The sequence below is a fragment of the Oryx dammah genome, unplaced genomic scaffold (genome assembly GCF_014754425.2).
Source record: "Oryx dammah isolate SB20612 unplaced genomic scaffold, SCBI_Odam_1.1 HiC_scaffold_29, whole genome shotgun sequence".
Lineage (NCBI taxonomy): Eukaryota > Metazoa > Chordata > Mammalia > Artiodactyla > Bovidae > Oryx > Oryx dammah.
Window position 1 is genome coordinate 11,667,633 of NW_024070213.1, and position 18,655 is coordinate 11,686,287.

An 18,655-nucleotide genomic window follows, 5' to 3' on the forward strand; every position below is an offset into this window, starting at 1 on the left:
GATAAGATTTCATTCGTTCTTTTAACTTCTCAAAAAGACAACTGTTTAAAGGAAAAATGTTGCTGTTGTGTTGTGGGGTTTGTAGGGTGAGCAAGTGTAAGATAACAGCCGCAGAGAGGGAAGTTACCCCATTTCATTAACACACGAGAAGAAACCAGCACTTGGCTATCCCAAAGCATGCTGAACGTGCTTGACAAAACCTCACTGGGAGGTTTTTTATCCTCAATCTGATAAAAAACAAACCATGTGTGGAAAAGTTCACTTTCAGTGGTGAATGACTGAACACTCTGAGACTGTGAACCTGGTAAGGTGTCTGGTTTCACCACTTGCGTCCAACATTGCCGGGGACCTGGCGAGAACCTGTCTTTCTAATAAGGCTGGGCAAGAAAATAAAAGGCATGAAAAGTAGAAAGGAGAGAGTAAAGCTATCTTTGTTCACAGCAAGATAATTGTTCACATAGAAAATCCCCCAAATTTGCAACACAGCTGCTGGAACTAATAGATAAATTTAGCCAGTTCACAGAACACAGAGTACTATTATAAAAATCAGTTATACTTTTATATATAGCCAGAAACATTTACAAAATGAAAATACTTTTAAGTTCCAATTTCCACAGCACAAAGAATATAAAATAGGAATAAATCTCACATATATGACCTCTGCACTGAAAGCTACATAACACTGCAGAAAGTACGTCAAATAAAAAAATTAAATAAATAGGAAAGTATAACCGTGTTTATGGATTGTAAGATCAATACTCCTAAGATGTCTATTCTCCCAAAATTAACCTATAGATTCAACACAATCCCAATAAAAAAATCTAACACACTTCTAGACATAGAAGAAGGTGATTCTAAAATCTATATGAATATGCAAAAGACCTAACATGGCCAAAACTATCTTGAAAAAGAAGGACAAATTCTTTTTGTTGAATGAGATGGATGATTCGCAGTACCTGATTTCAAAATTTACTTCAAAGCTGCAGTAACCAAGCAGAGTGGTATTGACATGTGAATAGACAAATGGATCCACGGAACAGAGACTACAAAAATAAAACATACAGGAAAACACACCAGTCGCCAGCATATTTTCGATAAAGACACCTTGGCAAATCAATGGAGAAAGGAAAGACTTTTCAACACAGGGTGCCAGAACAATTGAATAAATGTATCAAAAGTCATTGAGCTATACTCATACCATACACAAAAATTAATTTGAATGTCGCTCAATTACAAAGCTCTCAACGTAAAAGCTAAAACTATAAGGCTTCTAGAAGAAAATGCAGACGAAAATCTTTACAACCTGAGGTTATGTAGTTTTCTTTGACAAAAATACCAAAGGCATTAAACATAAAATAACATTTGAAAAATTGAATTTCATCAAAAAACAGTTCTGTTCATCCGGAGACACAATTAAGAAAATGAAAATCCAGACATAGGCTGTGTCCAGACCATAAAGAACTTCTCCAGATTACTAACAAAAAGTCTAACAATGTAATTTTAAAAATGTGGGCAAGACACTTTAGCAGACCTTTTAGAAACGAAGAGACAGACATGACCAACAAGCCCACGGAAAGCCCAACCAGCAGCTTTAGTTGTCAGGGAAATGCAAATAAAAACTACTCCCATACCCTCTAACATAACTACAATTTGAAAGACTGATAATTCTGGCCAAGATGTGGAGAAATTGGAGTTCATACATTGCTAGTGGAAGTATAATGAAATAATTTGGGGAAGTTGGCAGTGTTTTATAAAGGCAAACATAATTTGCATATTTTGCAAAGGAATTCCTACCCTGGTACTTACCAAGAGAAATGAAGACACACGTCCACAAGAAGAACATTCACAGCAGCTTTACTCAAAACAGCCCTAAACTGGGAACACCCGGATGACCACCCACGGAGGGCAAACCTAGAGGTACGCCGTGGTTTGCCCTCCCTGAAGTACTTGCTGCTCGGCAGGGAAAGGAACACAGTGCTGACACACTAACAGCACGGGTGGGTCTCAGGGACACTCCATGGAGCCGAAGTGGCGGCGAAAGGGCTCGTGCTGTGAGCACAGCAAACCTAAGCCCTGGGAATGGCGGTCAGAGCAGAGCTCGCCCAGGAAGGCGGGGGCTGACCGGAAGCAGGCAGAGCGATCGCAGGGGCTGCAACCCCCTATCTCAACCCAGGAGGCAATCCCACAACAGCATCCATTTATCGAAACTGCTGAAACGATACATCTAGATGTGCGCCTTTCAACTTTTCTTCAATTAAAAAAAAGAGAGAGAAAGAAAAAAAAAGTTACTGCTCCCCAGTTTCATTCTCAAACCAGCCCCACTTGGAGCCCATCAGTGCTCCGGCTGGCCCCAAGCAGCCCCCCATGGCTCCCAGACCCCTCACCCAACTGGGAGAGGGTCTGCCTGAAGCAGAGGGGGCCAGAGGGCATCAGGCAGGACGAGGCCCGAGCTGGGAACTGTCCTTTCTCGTTTGGTCCACAGCTGGTTTCCTATTGAAACAAACCTTTTTTGCTACCTTCTCGCTCTGCGTCCCATCCAACATCTTACTCCAGTTTCCAACCCAGAAGAAAAGCCTGGAAAAAAAGGCAAAGGGGATAAGGACAGCCCCATGGCCAAGTGCAGAGTGCGGCTTTCCCAGAGGCATCCAAGTGTGTGCAGATGTTACAGCCTATGGGGCACCGGAGCCCAAGTCAACCCTGCCCTTCCCGCCCACTATAAACACCCTCACCGCCTCCCAGCAGCCCACTGGGGATGCTCTTGTCGATTCTGATTTACAAACAGAAATGCGATGCCCAAGAACATGAGGTCACTCACCCAAGCTCACCAGCCAGTAAGTGACCAGCAGGGCTTAGACCAGGGCTGTATGATGCCTGTGCCTGTCTTAGCCACAGTGCACACCCCCTGATGCCCTGACTTGTGCTAATTCAACTCAACTTCAACATGGCAGCTTTGAAAGGAAAGAGAAGATGTGAAGGGCAGCAAGGCCTGGAGGGGTCTGGACTCCAGAGGCGGGTGGTTCCTGGTGGGATGTACAAGTGTGAGCTCCAGCCAGCAGCCTGTGCTGGTCCCTCCTGAACCGCAGCCACCGGCCAGCACAGGGGCCACCAGCCAGCCAGGCTTTCTAGGTTTCCATTTCTGTTAACTGACAGTAACTGAGATTTCAAATTTCCATTCCTGAGTGGTACACGTGGTAACCATGGTCCCACAGGGACAGTGCAGTCTGAACTATGGCCCTCAGTCAGGCACACCTTCCCCAGGGCTGCACTGTACCTGTGGGAAAAGGCGTTTGAGTCGGAGGGCGGGGGCAGGGCACCAGGCGGCACATGGGGAGGGAGGGAAGGGCGGTTGGCACTCCCTCCCCAGCCGGCACACTTCCCTGGTGCCTCTTTCAGAAGCGAGTTCTTTTCTTGACCAATGACTACTTCTTCACGGACATCAGTGACACACCTTTCAGGTGAGGGGCCTGGATCTTACTTGGGGGGGCTCGGGGCGCGGTACAATGTCAGGGCCAACCGCTCAGGTGGAACTTTCAGGTCTGGGACTGGATTCACTCATAAGTAGTTGGCAATTTTGTGATAACAGAAAAAGACCCAGGTCTGCACTCGGGAAAACTGAGGTCTACACCTGCTTTGCTGTGTGACTCAGTGTTGCAGTATGGCCCAGTGTTCAGGGCCAGGAGCTAAACTAAGTTGCAATCCCAGCTCTGCCACTCATAGGCTGTGAGATCTTAGGCAAGTTACTTAACTGCTCTGTGCCTTAGATGTCTCACCTATAAAATGGGGGATGATAATAATAGCTGCTTCTCTGCAGTATTGAGAGAATTAGTAATAAATGTCATGATCTACCTGGAGGTCTTAAAGCAATGCAACTGTAAGTAGTTGTAAGATGAAAGGTAAGCCGTGAAGGTCTCTCAGTTTCCCTCCCATTATATAAATGTTCGGCTCTAGCATCACGCAGTGCAAAGAGCAAATGCCCCTTCTCTCTGAATTCCCCTGCGCTTGATGAAGGGTGATCCCCAGTCCCAACTGGTCCCTGGGGTGCCTACAGGAACTTGTGACATTGTGTCCAGGTCCTTCCTTCCTTACTCGGGATTCCTGAGGTGGGGCCCAGGCTCTAGGACCCTATAAACCCCCTAGGTGGTTCAGGTATCAGCCAAGCCTCAAAAGACGATCTTCCAGGAGGGAGAGGAAGGGGAGGTGGGATTCTCCAGGTGGGAGGGGCCTCCCTGACCACGGGACATGTGGGACCCTAAGACCCTTCTCCATCCTCGGAGCCCCCAAGAGGTCCAGGGTGAATCCAACAGAACGGGAGTGGAGGGGGCCCTGCCCTCTCTTGTCCAGGTCCTTCTCAGGAAAGACGCTGATGACAGAGCAGAAGTCTTTGCCAGGGCTCGGGGAGGGAGGCACTCAGAGCCGGGGCGGGGTGGGGGCAGCGGTTTGTACTCACTGTCGTGGGCTGTGTGCTCGGAGGGTCCAAGGTTGGGGGGCAGAAGCCCTGGCCTAGCTGACCTCTAGCCTGTGTCCTCTGCTCTGCCTGCAGCTTGGGGGTGGTGCTGTCCCGAGGTCACGGAGAATACATCCTCCTGGGGAACACATCAGTGGAAGAAGGTGGGTCAGCCAGTGCCCAGGACCTCTGCACAGTTCTGAGGAAAACTAGGTTCTCCAGGGACACAGGGCAGGGCCAACCCAGCCGGGGCTCTGTGGGATGGGCCGTGCTGCCAGAGGGGCCTCTGTGCTGAGGGTGTGGCCCTGGACACACACGGCCCCGGGCTCAGCTGGGCACAATGAAGCCAGGCAAGCCAAGGCTTCCTCGAGGGCGATCCCAGGGGGCAGGGTGCGGACAGGAGGTGTTGGGATGGAAGGCATTTAGAGAGCAACATGACCAGGACACCATCGGGCTCCACGCGGAGCCCACCTCTGCCCGAGAACCCGGCAGGATGCGGCTGGCCCTCCCTGCCCCTGAAGCTGCTTTTAGAGCACTGGGTCCGTGAGCCCCAGACTGAGCATGGATTCTGCTTTCAGGCCTGCACGACCTGCTTCACCCAGACCTGAGCCTGGCTGGCGACTGGTGAGGACCCAGGGGCTGGCGGGGTACGGGGTGCAGAGTGGGGACAGGGGCAACGGGGACTCCGGGTAACGGGCTCTGCCGGGTTTCCAGGATCTACTGCATCACGGACATCGACCCAGAGCACCGCAAGCTGACCCAGCTGGAGGCCGTGGTGCGCTTCCTGACCCAGGAGGACCCCGCCCTGGAGTGTGAGTGTCCCCTGGCCCGAGCTCAGGACTCTGCGGGGATGAAGGGCTGGGTGGAGGCTTGAGTGCCCTGCTTGCAGAGCTCACAAATGGCTCAGGGAGACCAGAGAGATCCCCTCGAGTGAGAGGACACAGCCAGTCCCCCCAGGGCCATACCAGTGATGAGGGCTCTGAGACCTGCAAGGGCACGGGTGTGTCCCCATGGCAGGGACTAGGGTCCCTTTAAGCCTCTGTCCCCCGGGCACTGTTAAGGGCCCACAGTGATGGGCACTGGCCTGCCCATTAGGTTTGTCCCCGTCACTCAGTAGGGTCCCCCGACCTCACTCCCCAGCCAGCAGGCAAGGTAAGGCTCCCTCAAGGCATCATCTCCTGGAGCCTGTGATCTGTGAGTGTTCCCTCAGCCGGGTCCAGGTAACCCCAAGTCCCTGCACGAATGCAAGGCCACCCTCCACTGGGTCCCAACTCTTCCTCTTCGGAAGGAGGTGTGGATCATCCTGTCATATCAGTGTCCCCCTGAGAGAAGTCCCCACCTCCCATGCCATTCCGACAAGGCCTCATTCATTCCTTTATTCGTTCATTCCACCCACAAGTCTGTGCCAGATACGTTCTCCAGCCAGCCAGGCGGGGTGAGGGTGGTGGTGTTCATCAGCGAAGCTTCTGAAGACTGGAGACCAGGCCGTGCAATCACGGAGTCTGCAGTTGGGGGGAGAAGCCAGTAATGGGACCAGCACTTGAGTGGATGTAGGCTAGTCATTGCAGGGGTGATGAGGCCATGAGTAGGTATTGTGTGGGGAAGGGGGGCCCTCATTGGGGCGTCACTCAAGCTGAGGGTAGAAGGACCCACCTCACGGCAGTCCTTTGGGGCCATGAGAGCTCGGTGTCGTAAAGGGGGCTGCGGGTCTCTGTGCAAGTGTAAATGCCAGATTGCATGCCATCCACAGGGTGTCCGTCGTGTGGATTTCACCTCAATAAACATCAATAAATGTTTTAGAGAAAGGAAGGGAGAGAAAGGGCCACCCAGACAGAGACAGGGCGGAAGCATCAGACCAGGGTATGCAGAGGCCCCAAGGCTAGTTTTTGGGGAGAGGGAGGCAGGGGCAGCTGGCAGGCAGGCCTCCTGTCTTTACGGAGCCTGAGAGCTGGAGAGGCCTGGGAATCGCTGAGTTCTACCCACACACTGGGGCAGAGGACACGGCCTCCTGGCCTCCGGAGACGACCTCCTCTGGCAGAGAGCAGAGGCTCTGAGTGTTCCAGACCTTCTCTGAGGCACCTCTAGACCCTGAGGGTCAGGGCTCCTGGGCAGGGGGTGGGAGCTGAGCCCACACGATCGCGGGGGAGTAAGCGGATGGTCTCCGGACTTTGCCGCAGGTGACGAGGAGCTGCTGCAGGAGGCACTGTTTGATGCGGTGGTCACGGCCCCCATGGAGGCATACTGGACGGCACTGGCCCTCAACAGCTCCAAGTAAGTCCTGGTGCAGCTGGGTCCTGCCCCTGGCGTCCCTGGGTCAAGGCAGGGCCTCCCATGACCTGGTGGGCCTAAGAAGAGGGGAGGGTGGGAAGACGTGGGGGCTCACACTCATAGACATGGGAAGACGGTGACCCTCACAGCCCCCTGGGACAGCAGGGACTTGGCAAAGCTTCCACCGAGGAAACACCCACACCAGGCCCTATAGCCCGGTTCCCAGAACCCCTCCCTTGGTGCTAGGCTCCAACTGGCAGGGGCAGGGGGGGACAAGCATCAGCCCAACTGCCCTCGAACAGCACAGCTCAAGCCTTTGGGGCCCGTTTCCAGCTGGTGAGGTCGAGGCTGCGTGTGGTACAAACGTGACCTTGGTGAGTCCTCTCTCCCTCTGCTCCTCTTCACCTGGGGTGCTGATGTCTCATGGCAAGGTGGAAAAAAGAGACAGATGTGAGTGTGTGAGTGCACACATGAGTACCAGGAGGGGGTTAGGCACTGCTGAGCTGAAGGACGCAGGGGCCACACCTGTTCTTGAATAGTAAGAGTCAACATTCACATCCCAGCGATGTCAGATCTCTCCTAGACATTTAATAACCAGTGCTTCCTCTTGAAAACACCAACAGCATCTTACAGGAACAAGCTCTTAATTAAAAAAGCAAGACGTGGAACAGTGCATGGTGATACGCTCCCGTTTCTGTTAAAGGGGCAGAAACATAATAGGTAGGGGGAACATGTACATATGTAAATCTATGGAAGACTCTGTAGGAAACAGTCCTCACTGGCTGCTCCGGTAAAAGCACAGACAGCTGACCCCAGGACGGAGAGATTTTCTCTAGATAATTTTTGGTACCATGTTGAGTCCATGTGAATGCGTGTGCATGCTCAGTCCCTTGGTTGTGTCCTTTTCTGCAACCCCATGGACTGTAGCCCACCAGGCTCCTCTGTCCTTGGGATTCTTTAGACAAGAATAACTGGAGTGAGTTGCCACGCCCTCCTCCAGGAGATCTTCCCGACCGGGGGATTGAGCCCCCATCTCCTGCATTGGCAGGCAGATTCTTTACCATCTGAGCCGCCTGGGAAGCCCTGTGTTATATATCCAAAATTAAATAACACTAAAGAATGAAGAATACGGTGGGCCAGCACTGTTCCAAGTACTTAGTGGACATGAAGCCGTTTGATCTTCACAACAACCTGACAAAATAGATAGATCCCATCATTATCCCCATTTTATAGATGAGGAAACCAAGGCCTAGTGAGACAAGCAACTTGCCCAAGGTCATCTGCCTCATTAGTGGCAGAGCCAGAGTCAAAACTAGGCAGCCGGTTTTCAGAGTCTGGACTCTTGGCCCTCTGTTCTATCCTGCCTTCTACCATAGGGGTGGGTCATTGGGTTTGGTGAGAAGAGGCACAGTCTATGTTTCCAAGTTCAGAAATTAGTTGATGTTTTTAATGTCGGGGGGACATGGAGGAGCAAATATTCTTGACCAGGGAGTACATCAGGAAAGATGACCTGGGGTAATCAAAAGAGCATGGTATTGGCAGAAAAACAGAGACATGGATCAATGGAACGGAACTGAGAGCCCAGAAATACATGGATAACTCCTACTTGACAACGGAACAAATAATATACACTGGAGAAAGGATAGTCTCTTTAACAAATGGTGTCAGGAAAACCGGACCGCCACACACAAAAAGAGAAAGAAAAGAAAAGAAATTATAGACCACTGTCTCACATCATAAACAAAAATCAGCTTAGAATCATTAAAGACTTAAATATAAGACCTGGAACCATAAAACTCCTGGAAGGAAACATAGGCAGTGTGCTTCTTAACATCAGTCTTTAAAAAAGAATAATAATGGCATTTATTTATTTATTTTGGGGTAAACCGAGTCTTCGCTGCTGCGCAGGCTTTTCTCTGGCTGCGGAGAGCGGGGGCTACTCTCGATTTACGGTACTCGGGGCTTCTCACTGTGGTGACTTCTCTTTTGCCGTGCTTTAGGGTGCTCAGGCTTGAGTAGCTGTGGCTACTAGTTTTGGCTCCCAGGTTCTAGAGCATCCTAGGCTCAACAGCTGTGGAACTCAGGCTTAGTTGCCCCCCAGTTTGTGGAAACTTCCTGGATCGGGGATCGAACCCATGTCTCCTGTCTATAATGGTCCAAGAATGGCAGGCGGATTCTTTACCACTGAGTCACCAGGGAAGCCCAGACATCAGTCTTGACAGGATCTTTCTAGATCTGTCTCTGCAGGCAAGCACAACAAAAGCAAAAACCGACAAGTGGGATTACATCAAACTCCACATAGAAACTTGCATGAGCATATGCTGACGTATTTTTAATGGAAGAATAAACAAGCAAGCAAAAAGCTTACTAATAAGAATGAAGGAGCAGAGGGATGGAGATAGAAACAGATTCTTCTGAACATGGTTTACTTTGCATATTTGACTCTGGGACTGTGTAAATCATGTCATTATAAAATGAAATTAAATTTAAAAAATAAACTGAAAATTTGAAAGCAAGTGAAACAAACCTGGTTGTGAATCAATAACCACACAGCAGGGACTTCTGTTGAGGGACTTGAAAGCACAGAACTGTAAACCCTAAACAAATAAAAATCTTAAAAACTGTGTTCCATAAGCACATTTCTAGACACTATACTTATTGGCACTGTTATTCCAAACTACATGGATAAACAGAGCAAATAGTGTCACTAATGTCGTTAGGAACAAGATTTTCAGCAGATGAGAAAAGAGGCACAAATATTTTTTAAGCTTTTTTTTGATGTGGACCATTTTTAAAGTCTTTATTGAATTTGTTATAATATCGCTTCTGTTTTTTGTGTTTTGGTTTTTTGGCCCCGGGGAATGCAAGATCTTAGCTCTCTGACTAGAAATCAAACCTGCAGCCCTTGCACTGAAAGATGAAGTTTAACCACTGGACCATCAGGGAAGCCCCACAGTGCAGATATTTTAAATCAAAGAAGTTTAGATGGAACATGAAATATGGATTGGAAATATCAGTGAACTCACGATGTATTTTCCCTGAAAGAAACAAAGAGGAGATCCTTGTCCACTGAAAGGGCCAAACTCAATGAGCATCCCAGACCCAACCATGTGGAGTTTCAATGTCCACTCTAAGAAGCCCTCGCTGAAATGAGCCAGTGACCCCTGGAGAAGTGTCTGCTTCCAGGACCGGGGCAGAAGGTGGACAGAATGAGCCGGGGGCATCTCGTCATCCCAAGCGCAAGTCAGTAAAGACCGAAGAGGTTGTGCTAACAGGACACTGGAGACAAACTGAAGAGGCTCCCACCGGCCAGACGAGGGGTGGTCGGACAGCACGAGTGGGCCCACCAGACGAGAGGCAGCAGATGCGGCAACAACAGCTGTGGGTCAGAGCACAGTAAACACGTTAAAATCCCAGGTTCACTGTAGCACCCAAGAAAAAGATCTCAGTCATCTTTGCGAGATGGCTATTATCAGAAAGACAAGCGATAACAAGTGTTTGTGAGGATGTGGAGAAAAGGAAACCGTTGTGCTCAGTGAGCGGGAATGTAAACTGATTTTGCCACTATGGAAAATGATGCGGAGGCTCCTCCAGAAATTTAAACAGCACTATCACACGATCCAGCAACCCCACTGCTGGGCGTTTATCCAAAGGAAGCAAAGACAGGCTACTGGAGAGATGTCTACACGTGCCTGTCTGCTGCTGTGTTGCTCACAGCAGCCAAGACACAGAAACAGCCTCAGCGTCCATGGTGGGTGAACGGATAAAGAGGAGATGTGATGGATGCACTCAACGGACTATGACTCAGCCCTGAAAAAGAAGGGAATCTTGCCATTTGCGATGACGTGGATGAACCCAGAGGGCATTATGTTAAACGAAATAAACCAGATAGAGACACATGAATACTGTGTAGTATCACTTACATGTGGAATCTTTTTTAAAAAGGTTACTCCTTGGAAGAAAAGTTATGACCAACCTAGATAGCATATTCAAAAGCAGAGACATTACTTTGCCGACTAAGGTCCGTCTAGTCAAGGCTATGGTTTTTCCAGGGGTCATGTATGGATGTGAGAGCTGGACTGTGAAGAAGGCTGAGCACCAAAGAATTGATGCTTTTGAACTGTGGTGTTGGAGAAGACTCTTGAGAGTCCCTTGGACTGCAAGGAGATCCAACCAGTCCATTCTGAAGGAGATCAACCTTGGGATTTCTTTGGAAGGAATGATACTGAAGCTGAAACTCCTATACTTTGGCCACCTCATGCAAAGAGTTGACTCATTGGAAAAGACTTTGATGCTGGGAGGGACTGGGGGCAGGAGAAGAAGGGGACGACCGAGGATGGGATGGCTGGAGGCATCACTGACTCGATGAACGCGAGTCTGAGTGAACTCCGGGAGTTGGTGATGGACAGGGAGGCCTGGCGTGCTGCGATTCATGGGGTCGCAGAGAGTCAGACACGACTGGGCGACTGAACTGACTGACTGACTGAGCTGACTGAACTAAGTCAGAAACAGTGAAAAAGTGATTGCTGAGGGCTGGAGGGGCGGTGGGGGAGGAGACAGGGGAAGTGGACAGACCTTGTAAGCTGAGTAGGGGCTGAGGGTGGTGATTCTACTCAGAACGCTGGGTTTTGTAACTGAGATGAGCTAAGAAAGTGGAACGTAAATGTTCACACATGCACACACACACATACACACACACACACACACATACACACATACACACACACAATGGAGGGGGAATCCTTTCACAATACATACATGTATCAAATCTCCATGACACATGCTTAAACTACCTTACAATTTTATGTCAGTTAGATGTCAGTAAAGCTGAAATCTGGGACTTCCCTGGCGATCCAGTTATTAAGACTCTGCACTTCCATTGCTGGGGGGCATGGATTCAAACCCTTGTCGATCTAGGATCCCATGTGCTGCCCAGTGCGGCCAAAAAATAAAAGGTAAAATTTTCAAAAACAGCTGAAATTTTTAAAAAAGTGACGACCTCCCATGTGGCATGGTCCCCACAGGGCCACTCTGGGCCTGTGAGAAGGCTCGGGGCCCTCCAGCCCGTGGGCCTTCCCCAGATCTTGTTGGTCTGCCCGGACTTCTCTGGGTAGACGTAGAAGCCTGCTCCTTCCCAATCTCAGGAATAAGGCAAATATGTGAAACCGGCTTCACGGGACACGGTGCTGAGTGTATGCTGGGCACGAGGAGTTACTTTCCTTATGTCCTGGGGCTAAAACCTCTCTTCCTGAGTCCCTTCTGTCTGCCAGAGTCAGCCGCTGCCCCAAAGCTGAGTGCACGCAGCGGGCAGAGGCCCAGGGGACCCCGAGCAAGGGAGAATCTCACAATAGCAAAAGCCGGTGCCCGGCAGCCCCCGAGAGATCGACCACAGGACCTGGCTCTGGGAGGGGCCTGTGGGTCCTCCCCAGCACCCACCCTGGCCCAGCATGATGACACCTGCTTTGTCTGCCCACAGCGAGTCCAAGCAAGTGGTGGACATGGCCTTCCTGGGCACCCGGGCCGGCCTCCTCAGAAGCAGCCTGTTCGTGGGCTCCGAGAAGGTCTCCGACAAGTGAGTCCCGCCGGGCACCGGGAGCAGAGTCCCTGGGGTGTCGCTGTGGTTAGTGAGCAGCCTGACGCTGGACTCCAGGAGTGTAGGGGAAGAAGGGTTGGGGCTGACAGACTGGGGAGCCAGAGAAACCTGCCTCCTACCCAGGCTCAGACCACCCTGGACAGGTCCCCAGCAGAGGAGGGAGACAATCACCCCAAGAGGGGAGCAGCTGCGGGCACCCACCGGGATGTGTCTCTGAGTGACCGGCTGGATCTGGCCATGCCGTCCTTGTTGACGACGTTCCCCCTGCCCTGAGCCCATGATTCTGCCTCCCACTCCCACCCCAGGTTGACCGGGCAATGTCCAGAGACGTTTCTGTTGTCACAGCTTGGGGAGAGGGGCTTGCTACCGGCAGCCAGTGGGTAGAGACCAGGGGTGCGCCATGCACCCCGCTGTGCAGGGGCCAGCCCATGACGGCGTCTGCCCCAAATGTCCACGGTGCTGAGTCTGAGGAGCCACACTGCTGGCAAAGCCTGAATTCCAGAAGAATCCCACCCAACCTGGGGCCACCCCACCAGCGTGTCATAAAGAGCAGAGTCAGACACGAATGAGCCCCTCTGCGACTGTACGACTTCCTCCCGCAGACACGCTACTTGCCCAACAGAGGAATCAGGGTTTATCCAGAAGAAACACAAGCAGTTTACAGGGTGATGAAGGCCTTTCATTAGGCAGAACCCCTGCTCTTCCCGTGGTGGGCCTGCTGATGCACCAGCATCTGATTCTGGAAAAGGCAGGAATTGCCAGGGAGCGTCATCTGGGACAATGCCTGCTTAGGGGCTAATCTTTCCTGCCTACACCTCCCCCAAGGCAGAGGGGAGTCGCTCCCCTGGCCCAGCCACGGTGACCTTGTAAGAACAGAAGACAGGGAAGACCGTGCTCCCGGATCTAGGGGACGTGCCAGGTCTTTCTCCTTGCAGGAGGTTCCTGACTCCGGCGGACGAGGACAGCATGTTCACCCTGGACCACTTCCCTCTGTGGTACCGCCAGGCCGCCGAGCATCCTCCCGGCAGCATGGTCTTCAACCTCCGCTCAGCAGAAGGACCAGGTAAGCCATATCCAGAGCTCCACGGCCAGGGCATCCCCACTCTCCCCAGGGATACAAGACAACCATTCAGACCTTGGGGTCCCCTCCCCACTGACCTCCACCCACACCCAGGGTGGGTCATTTCATTCCTTGGTCAGCAGCCAACGATGCCATTTAAAAGCTAGAACAAAGGAGAGAGGTTTGATCCAAAAGTCAGAAAGGGCTGGATTCCAGCCCAGATTCTGCATAGGAGGCTATTGGGACAGTTGGCCTCTAAGAATTTTCTATTTCTAAACTTCTGAGTGCCTCTGACAGATGCTCATACCATGAAAGAAACAGACTTTATTCCACAGTGGGGACGAGAGGGCTGGGCTGTCTACGTCTCCCAGAAGGGCAACCCTGAGCCCCAGCCAACCTCTCAGCCACTCCTGGTAATAACAGAGTGCCTCCCGGCTGCCAGGTCACCAAGGGCTGAAGGGCCTGAGGAGGGTGGTGAATGGGCCTCAGGCCCCAGCCAGCACAGGCCTGCTCATCCAAGGGCTGCAGGGGTGGGTTCAGAGCTGCAGCCCCCAACCCCTAACCCAGCAAGAGGTGGCCCAGAAAAGAAGCCAAGCAGCTTCAACAGAGCCCCAAGCAAGCCTCACAATGTCCAGGACAGACTGGACCCCAGAAGCCCAAAAGCTCACTCTCTCGATTCTCACTTGAAGAGCCTGTGGTCCAGAGAGGGTCCACGAGTCCTGTCTGGGACTTTGACCCTGGACAGTGAACGAGAGGGCCCAGAAGTATCCACATCCACCAGGCCGAGTGAGCCGAGGGGGCTGGAGAGGAGAAAAGGGGAGGAGGGCTGCTGGGGGTCGACTTGGGGTGGAGGCTTGTCCTCCTTCCAAGGTGTCTGTCCACCACTGCCACCACAACCACCCTCAGGCAGCCCAGCAAGAGCCGCCCCCACTGAGCTGCGGCGGGGGAGGCCCAGGCCCCTCCCACGGCTGCCCTCCAGATGCCTTCCCGTCCATCCTCCCATCGCGTTACTCAACGCTTACCCACACGTAGCTCATCTGGCGTGCACAGCCTCTTCTTACACAGGGAAAGTCTGAGGCTCACCAGGACCACACAGTTGGGGGGAGAGGGGCACAGGGCCAGGGTCTCACTGCACTTCACTGTGGGTAAGGCAATGGTGGGGCAGGAGGCAGGCTGTGACCCCAAGATGCGCCCACGAGAAACCCCTTCCCACATGGAGCCCAAGCCTCAGGGGCACCTCGTCCTTCCCATATGTCTAGAGCAGGAGGTCTGTGAGGTCCTCAGAGGTTCTGGGGTGCACCTTGCCCCCCACCCCAGGTGACAGGCTCCCTCCTGCCCATACTGTCACCAGAACGGGCCTGCTGGTAGCCTTGGGGGGGCAGGGGGCAGGAAGGCGGTGGGCAGAGCTGAGTGCAAGACGAGGAGGGAGAGTTGGGGACCAGCAAGGGGACCCTCATACATTCCCCACCCCCCACTGCAGAGAGAGAAAACAACCTGTATAATGGGGGACCCCGAGTAGGCGGGCAGGGTTCAGCTGCAGGATAAGGGGAGGCCCGCTTCCCCAGGCTGACTCTCAACCCTCTGCCTGACCCCGGGGCGAGCTCTGGCTGAGCTGAGCTATCTCTTGCAGTTGGTGCTAAGACTGCCAGCACGGAGCAGGGTCTCGCCAGAGCCCTGGTGGCTCAGGCCTGTGGCCTCCGTGGCCACAGTCCCCTTTCTGGGGCCAGCCCCAGGCCCCGCCTCCACCCCCTGGTAGCTGGCTCATGCAGCCAGGTGTGGGGTCGGGTAGCTGCCCGATGACACAGATGCTAAGACCCCCAACATCCCCAACCCCATACTTGGGTGTCCCTTCCAAGCCCGTGGAACACACACAGCGAGTCTGTCCTGGAAGCAGGCTGCTGCCGGGGAAGCCTGCAAGGGGTCACCCCATCAGTATCCTCCAGACACTTCAAAAGCAAGCAGGGGAAGCCAGCTTCCGTTTTAGAGAAAAGGAGGGAGAGAAACAGCCACCCATGCAGACATGTGTTCCCTTGTGTCTTCATCATAGCGAACTCCTAGACCCCAGGACCACCTTCCGCAGAGTCAGTTCCTAGAATCAGAGTTATTTTCCATTTCTGTGAGATATTTGGTCCCAGCAAGGTGTGATGGGTGGTGCTGGCCTGGAAAGAGCAAATAGGAGAAACCAGTGGTTGATTTAAGCTTCCTCATGGCTGACACTAGGAGTCTCATGACCTATTTGTTTCAAGCAGTGTCTGATGAAAGACATTCTAACAGGAGAGAGAGCACGTGATAAAACCGTACCTCTTTCTCGGGAATCTTAGTGAGGATCTTGACCCCGTGGACAAGAGTGCCGTGAAGAGCAGGTTCAGGGATATGAAGTCCAGGAGCCGCGGGTGCGCTCGTCCACACCCCTCAGCGCGGAAGCTCTGTGTGGATGCAGAGCTCGAGCTGGTGCCACGCCTGGCAGCCTGGCTCTCCTCGGAGCCGGGGAGGCACCTCCAGGCAGGCCCTGGAGCCTGACCGAGTCCCCAGAGCACAGCTGCCAAGCGGGCAGTGACGTGGAGGTCCCCAGGGTTTATGGGGGCTCTGTGGATGTGTCAGACGCCAGCCGGCCTTCTGAGCCCCATGCAGCCCTGGCATCTGGCTTCCCGAAGGGGCTGTCATTGCCACCTTGACTCACGTGACTGATGAAGGACAACTCAGGGTCAGCCAGCACCTTGTCCGGGAACACACCCCGTCTCCCACTTGATAGGGCCCTAAGATGCCACGCGAGTCCCTGGGTGGGCTCCAGCGGAGTCCCTGGGCTCCAGTGGGCAGCTGCAGGCAGGCCAGTCGGCAGTCGGGGACCTGGCGATGCTATGCCATCCAGAGGGGCAGGGACCACCTGGCAGCTTCAGAGCTGCACGGAGAGGTGGGCAGCATCCCGCCTATAGGGCACATGTAGGAGACGCTCGACAAAGACCGGAGGTGGGTGGTACCAGGCAGCCCCCTGGAAGCCCCCTACTCACACGGGGAACATGGTATTTACCGGGCTCCTCAGCCTGCCCCACCTTCAGCTCCTCCTCAGGTGCTTAAAGTGTGACTTGGCAATTTTTCCCCCAGAAAGTTCCAGCGAGCCTGCGGTGGTGACCGTGAGCACAGCTGTAGCAGTGAGCGTGGACAACAGAACGGCCATCGCTGCAGGTAGGGGCTGCCCCGGGGCTGCAAGGCCAGTCGGCGGGGAGACAGAGTCGAGAGCAAGGCTCAGGTGTTGCAGGAAGCCTGCATGTGGTCTGCAAGGCCTCAGTCTGTACAGATGAAATGTGGGGCTGGGGAGTGAGGGGAGTCTTCCTGAGTCACTTTGTTTATAAAACCGTGACGCCTCAGTATTCATGCATAAAGTTAAGCCCAGAGAGGTGAAGATATCTGCTCAAGCTCACCCAGGACAGAGACCACCCAGACCTCCTTTCCACCCTCTGCGTGCTGCTCCCACCTCCACTGTCCACCAAAGGGAAGAGGGGGCTTATGACTCAGACCCTGATGTCTGAGCCCCTACGCAAGCCCAGTGTTCCTGTGCCAGTTCTCATCCAGCCCTGGGGTGATCAGGTTTGGTTCCATTTTACAGATGGGGAAACTGAGACCCAGAAACATCATTTGCCCAAAGCCTCACGGCTAATAGTTAATGAACTAGAATTTGAGCTCAGATCACCTCTTGAGGGCGTGGGATCACAACCCTGCAAGAGCGCCCAGGGAGACTCGCAGGCTGCCCCAACTTCTTAGAGCCTAGGAAGGTCCTTGGCTCCTTTGATAGTTGTCTGAGAGCCATGAGGCCTGTGTGATGAGGGTCCTGCATCCAACCTCCATGGCTCAGACCTGCAGGTCCTTGGGGTCTCACCACTGTGAGTGATGGAGTTGGGCACCTGCCTTATGGGGGACTCAGCAGCTGCTGGGGGCCAGCACTGGGGGTTGGGATCCTCGCATCTTCTCTCCCAGGCTGGGTGCAGGGTGAAGTGCAGGCAGGAGCCACCAGGCAGGCAGGCTGCCTGCCCCAGCGAGGGCACGGTGCTGCCCACAGCTGGATGAAACGGGAGCAAGTGGCTGGTTGCTCAGCACCCTCGTTCACAAATATGTGTGTCACAGGTGTCCTGAGGCTGTGCAGCAGGGCATGCGGGAGGGACTCGCTCTGTCCCTTTCTGTCCTTCACCTGGGCTGCTGATCTCAGGCCCTAGAGACCATCCCGGGGCCCCGGCTGAGTCTGTGGCCCACCTGCCCCCCTCTATGACATGGTCATCTGAGCTCCCGCACACCTGAACACCCAGTGAAGGGAAGGCATGGGGGGTCAGGCTGCTGGCTGTGCTCTCCTGCTCTCTCCAATTATTTGATATCATTTTTAACTCAGTGCTGAATTAGAGCTGGGAGGGGTTGCCATGGAAACCGTGTCCGGTGCCTGTGGTTTAACTGGCTGCAGACAATTGCTCTTACGCTCCAGAGGAGGGAGGGCGCGGATGCAATCGGAAGGGGCTGAGGCGCTGGAGACCTTTCTCCCTCGATTATATTTCTTTCAGTCTCCTTTTGTTATTTCCTCTTCCTGGCCTGTGGCTCAGCCTCCCTGACCCCTTGAGTGCTGTCCTGGTGGTTCCTTCCCTTGTGTACACATGAGCGCGTGTTGACAGGCGGGCCGCACACCCCATGTCTGTGCAGGGGAGGAGGAGGGACAGCCTCAAGCCCCAATGAAGGGCCAGGCAGGTGGGTGATCCTTTGACCGCTAAGCAGCTGCTTCTCAAGAGTTCATGCAAAATTTCTAGGAATGTACCGTTCTGATCAGGACCCACTATCAAGTCTCTGTGAGTACCAGGCCTGCTTGGGGAATATCGAGAGCATCACGTGCGGCTGCCATCAGCTGCAGCTGTGTCCCCAGCACAGCGGCTGTGGTCGGAGGATCTCTGTCTAGAGCAGCGCCTGCATGAGCCTGGCAGGCCTTCAGACCTCATGTGCCCAGAACAGTGCACCTGTGTGTTACCCACACCTGTGCAGGCTGTGGGGGCCTGTCCTCTACCCCCACAAGCACTGGTCTCCCAGTTCTGCTGTGCCCGTCAGGGTTACAGGGGGACACCTGCCCCTGGTTACCCCAACCCAGGCAGAGGTCCAGCTGGGACCTCCTCAGTTACCCCTCCTACCTAGGAAGGGATCCAGTTGGGACTTCCCCCCAGTTACCCCCAACCTAGGAAGGGGTCCAGCCAGGACTTCCCCCCAGTTACCCCCCCTACCTAGGAAGGGATCCAGTTGGGACTTCCCCCCAGTTATCCCCACC

General features: G+C 53.4%; 1 protein-coding gene across 1 annotated transcript in view; it reads left to right on the plus strand.

The window, feature by feature from the left end:
- CACNA2D4 (calcium voltage-gated channel auxiliary subunit alpha2delta 4) overlaps window positions 1-18,655 on the plus strand; it is a 66,083-nt gene that overhangs the window by 19,222 nt on the left and 28,206 nt on the right. Inside the window, exons 19-26 of the mRNA XM_040233512.1 lie at window positions 3,394-3,455; window positions 4,541-4,608; window positions 5,023-5,068; window positions 5,159-5,256; window positions 6,622-6,715; window positions 12,189-12,284; window positions 13,241-13,368; window positions 16,468-16,548. Coding sequence (XP_040089446.1) covers window positions 3,394-3,455; window positions 4,541-4,608; window positions 5,023-5,068; window positions 5,159-5,256; window positions 6,622-6,715; window positions 12,189-12,284; window positions 13,241-13,368; window positions 16,468-16,548 — 673 coding nt within the window. The remainder of the gene's footprint in view (window positions 1-3,393; window positions 3,456-4,540; window positions 4,609-5,022; window positions 5,069-5,158; window positions 5,257-6,621; window positions 6,716-12,188; window positions 12,285-13,240; window positions 13,369-16,467; window positions 16,549-18,655) is intronic.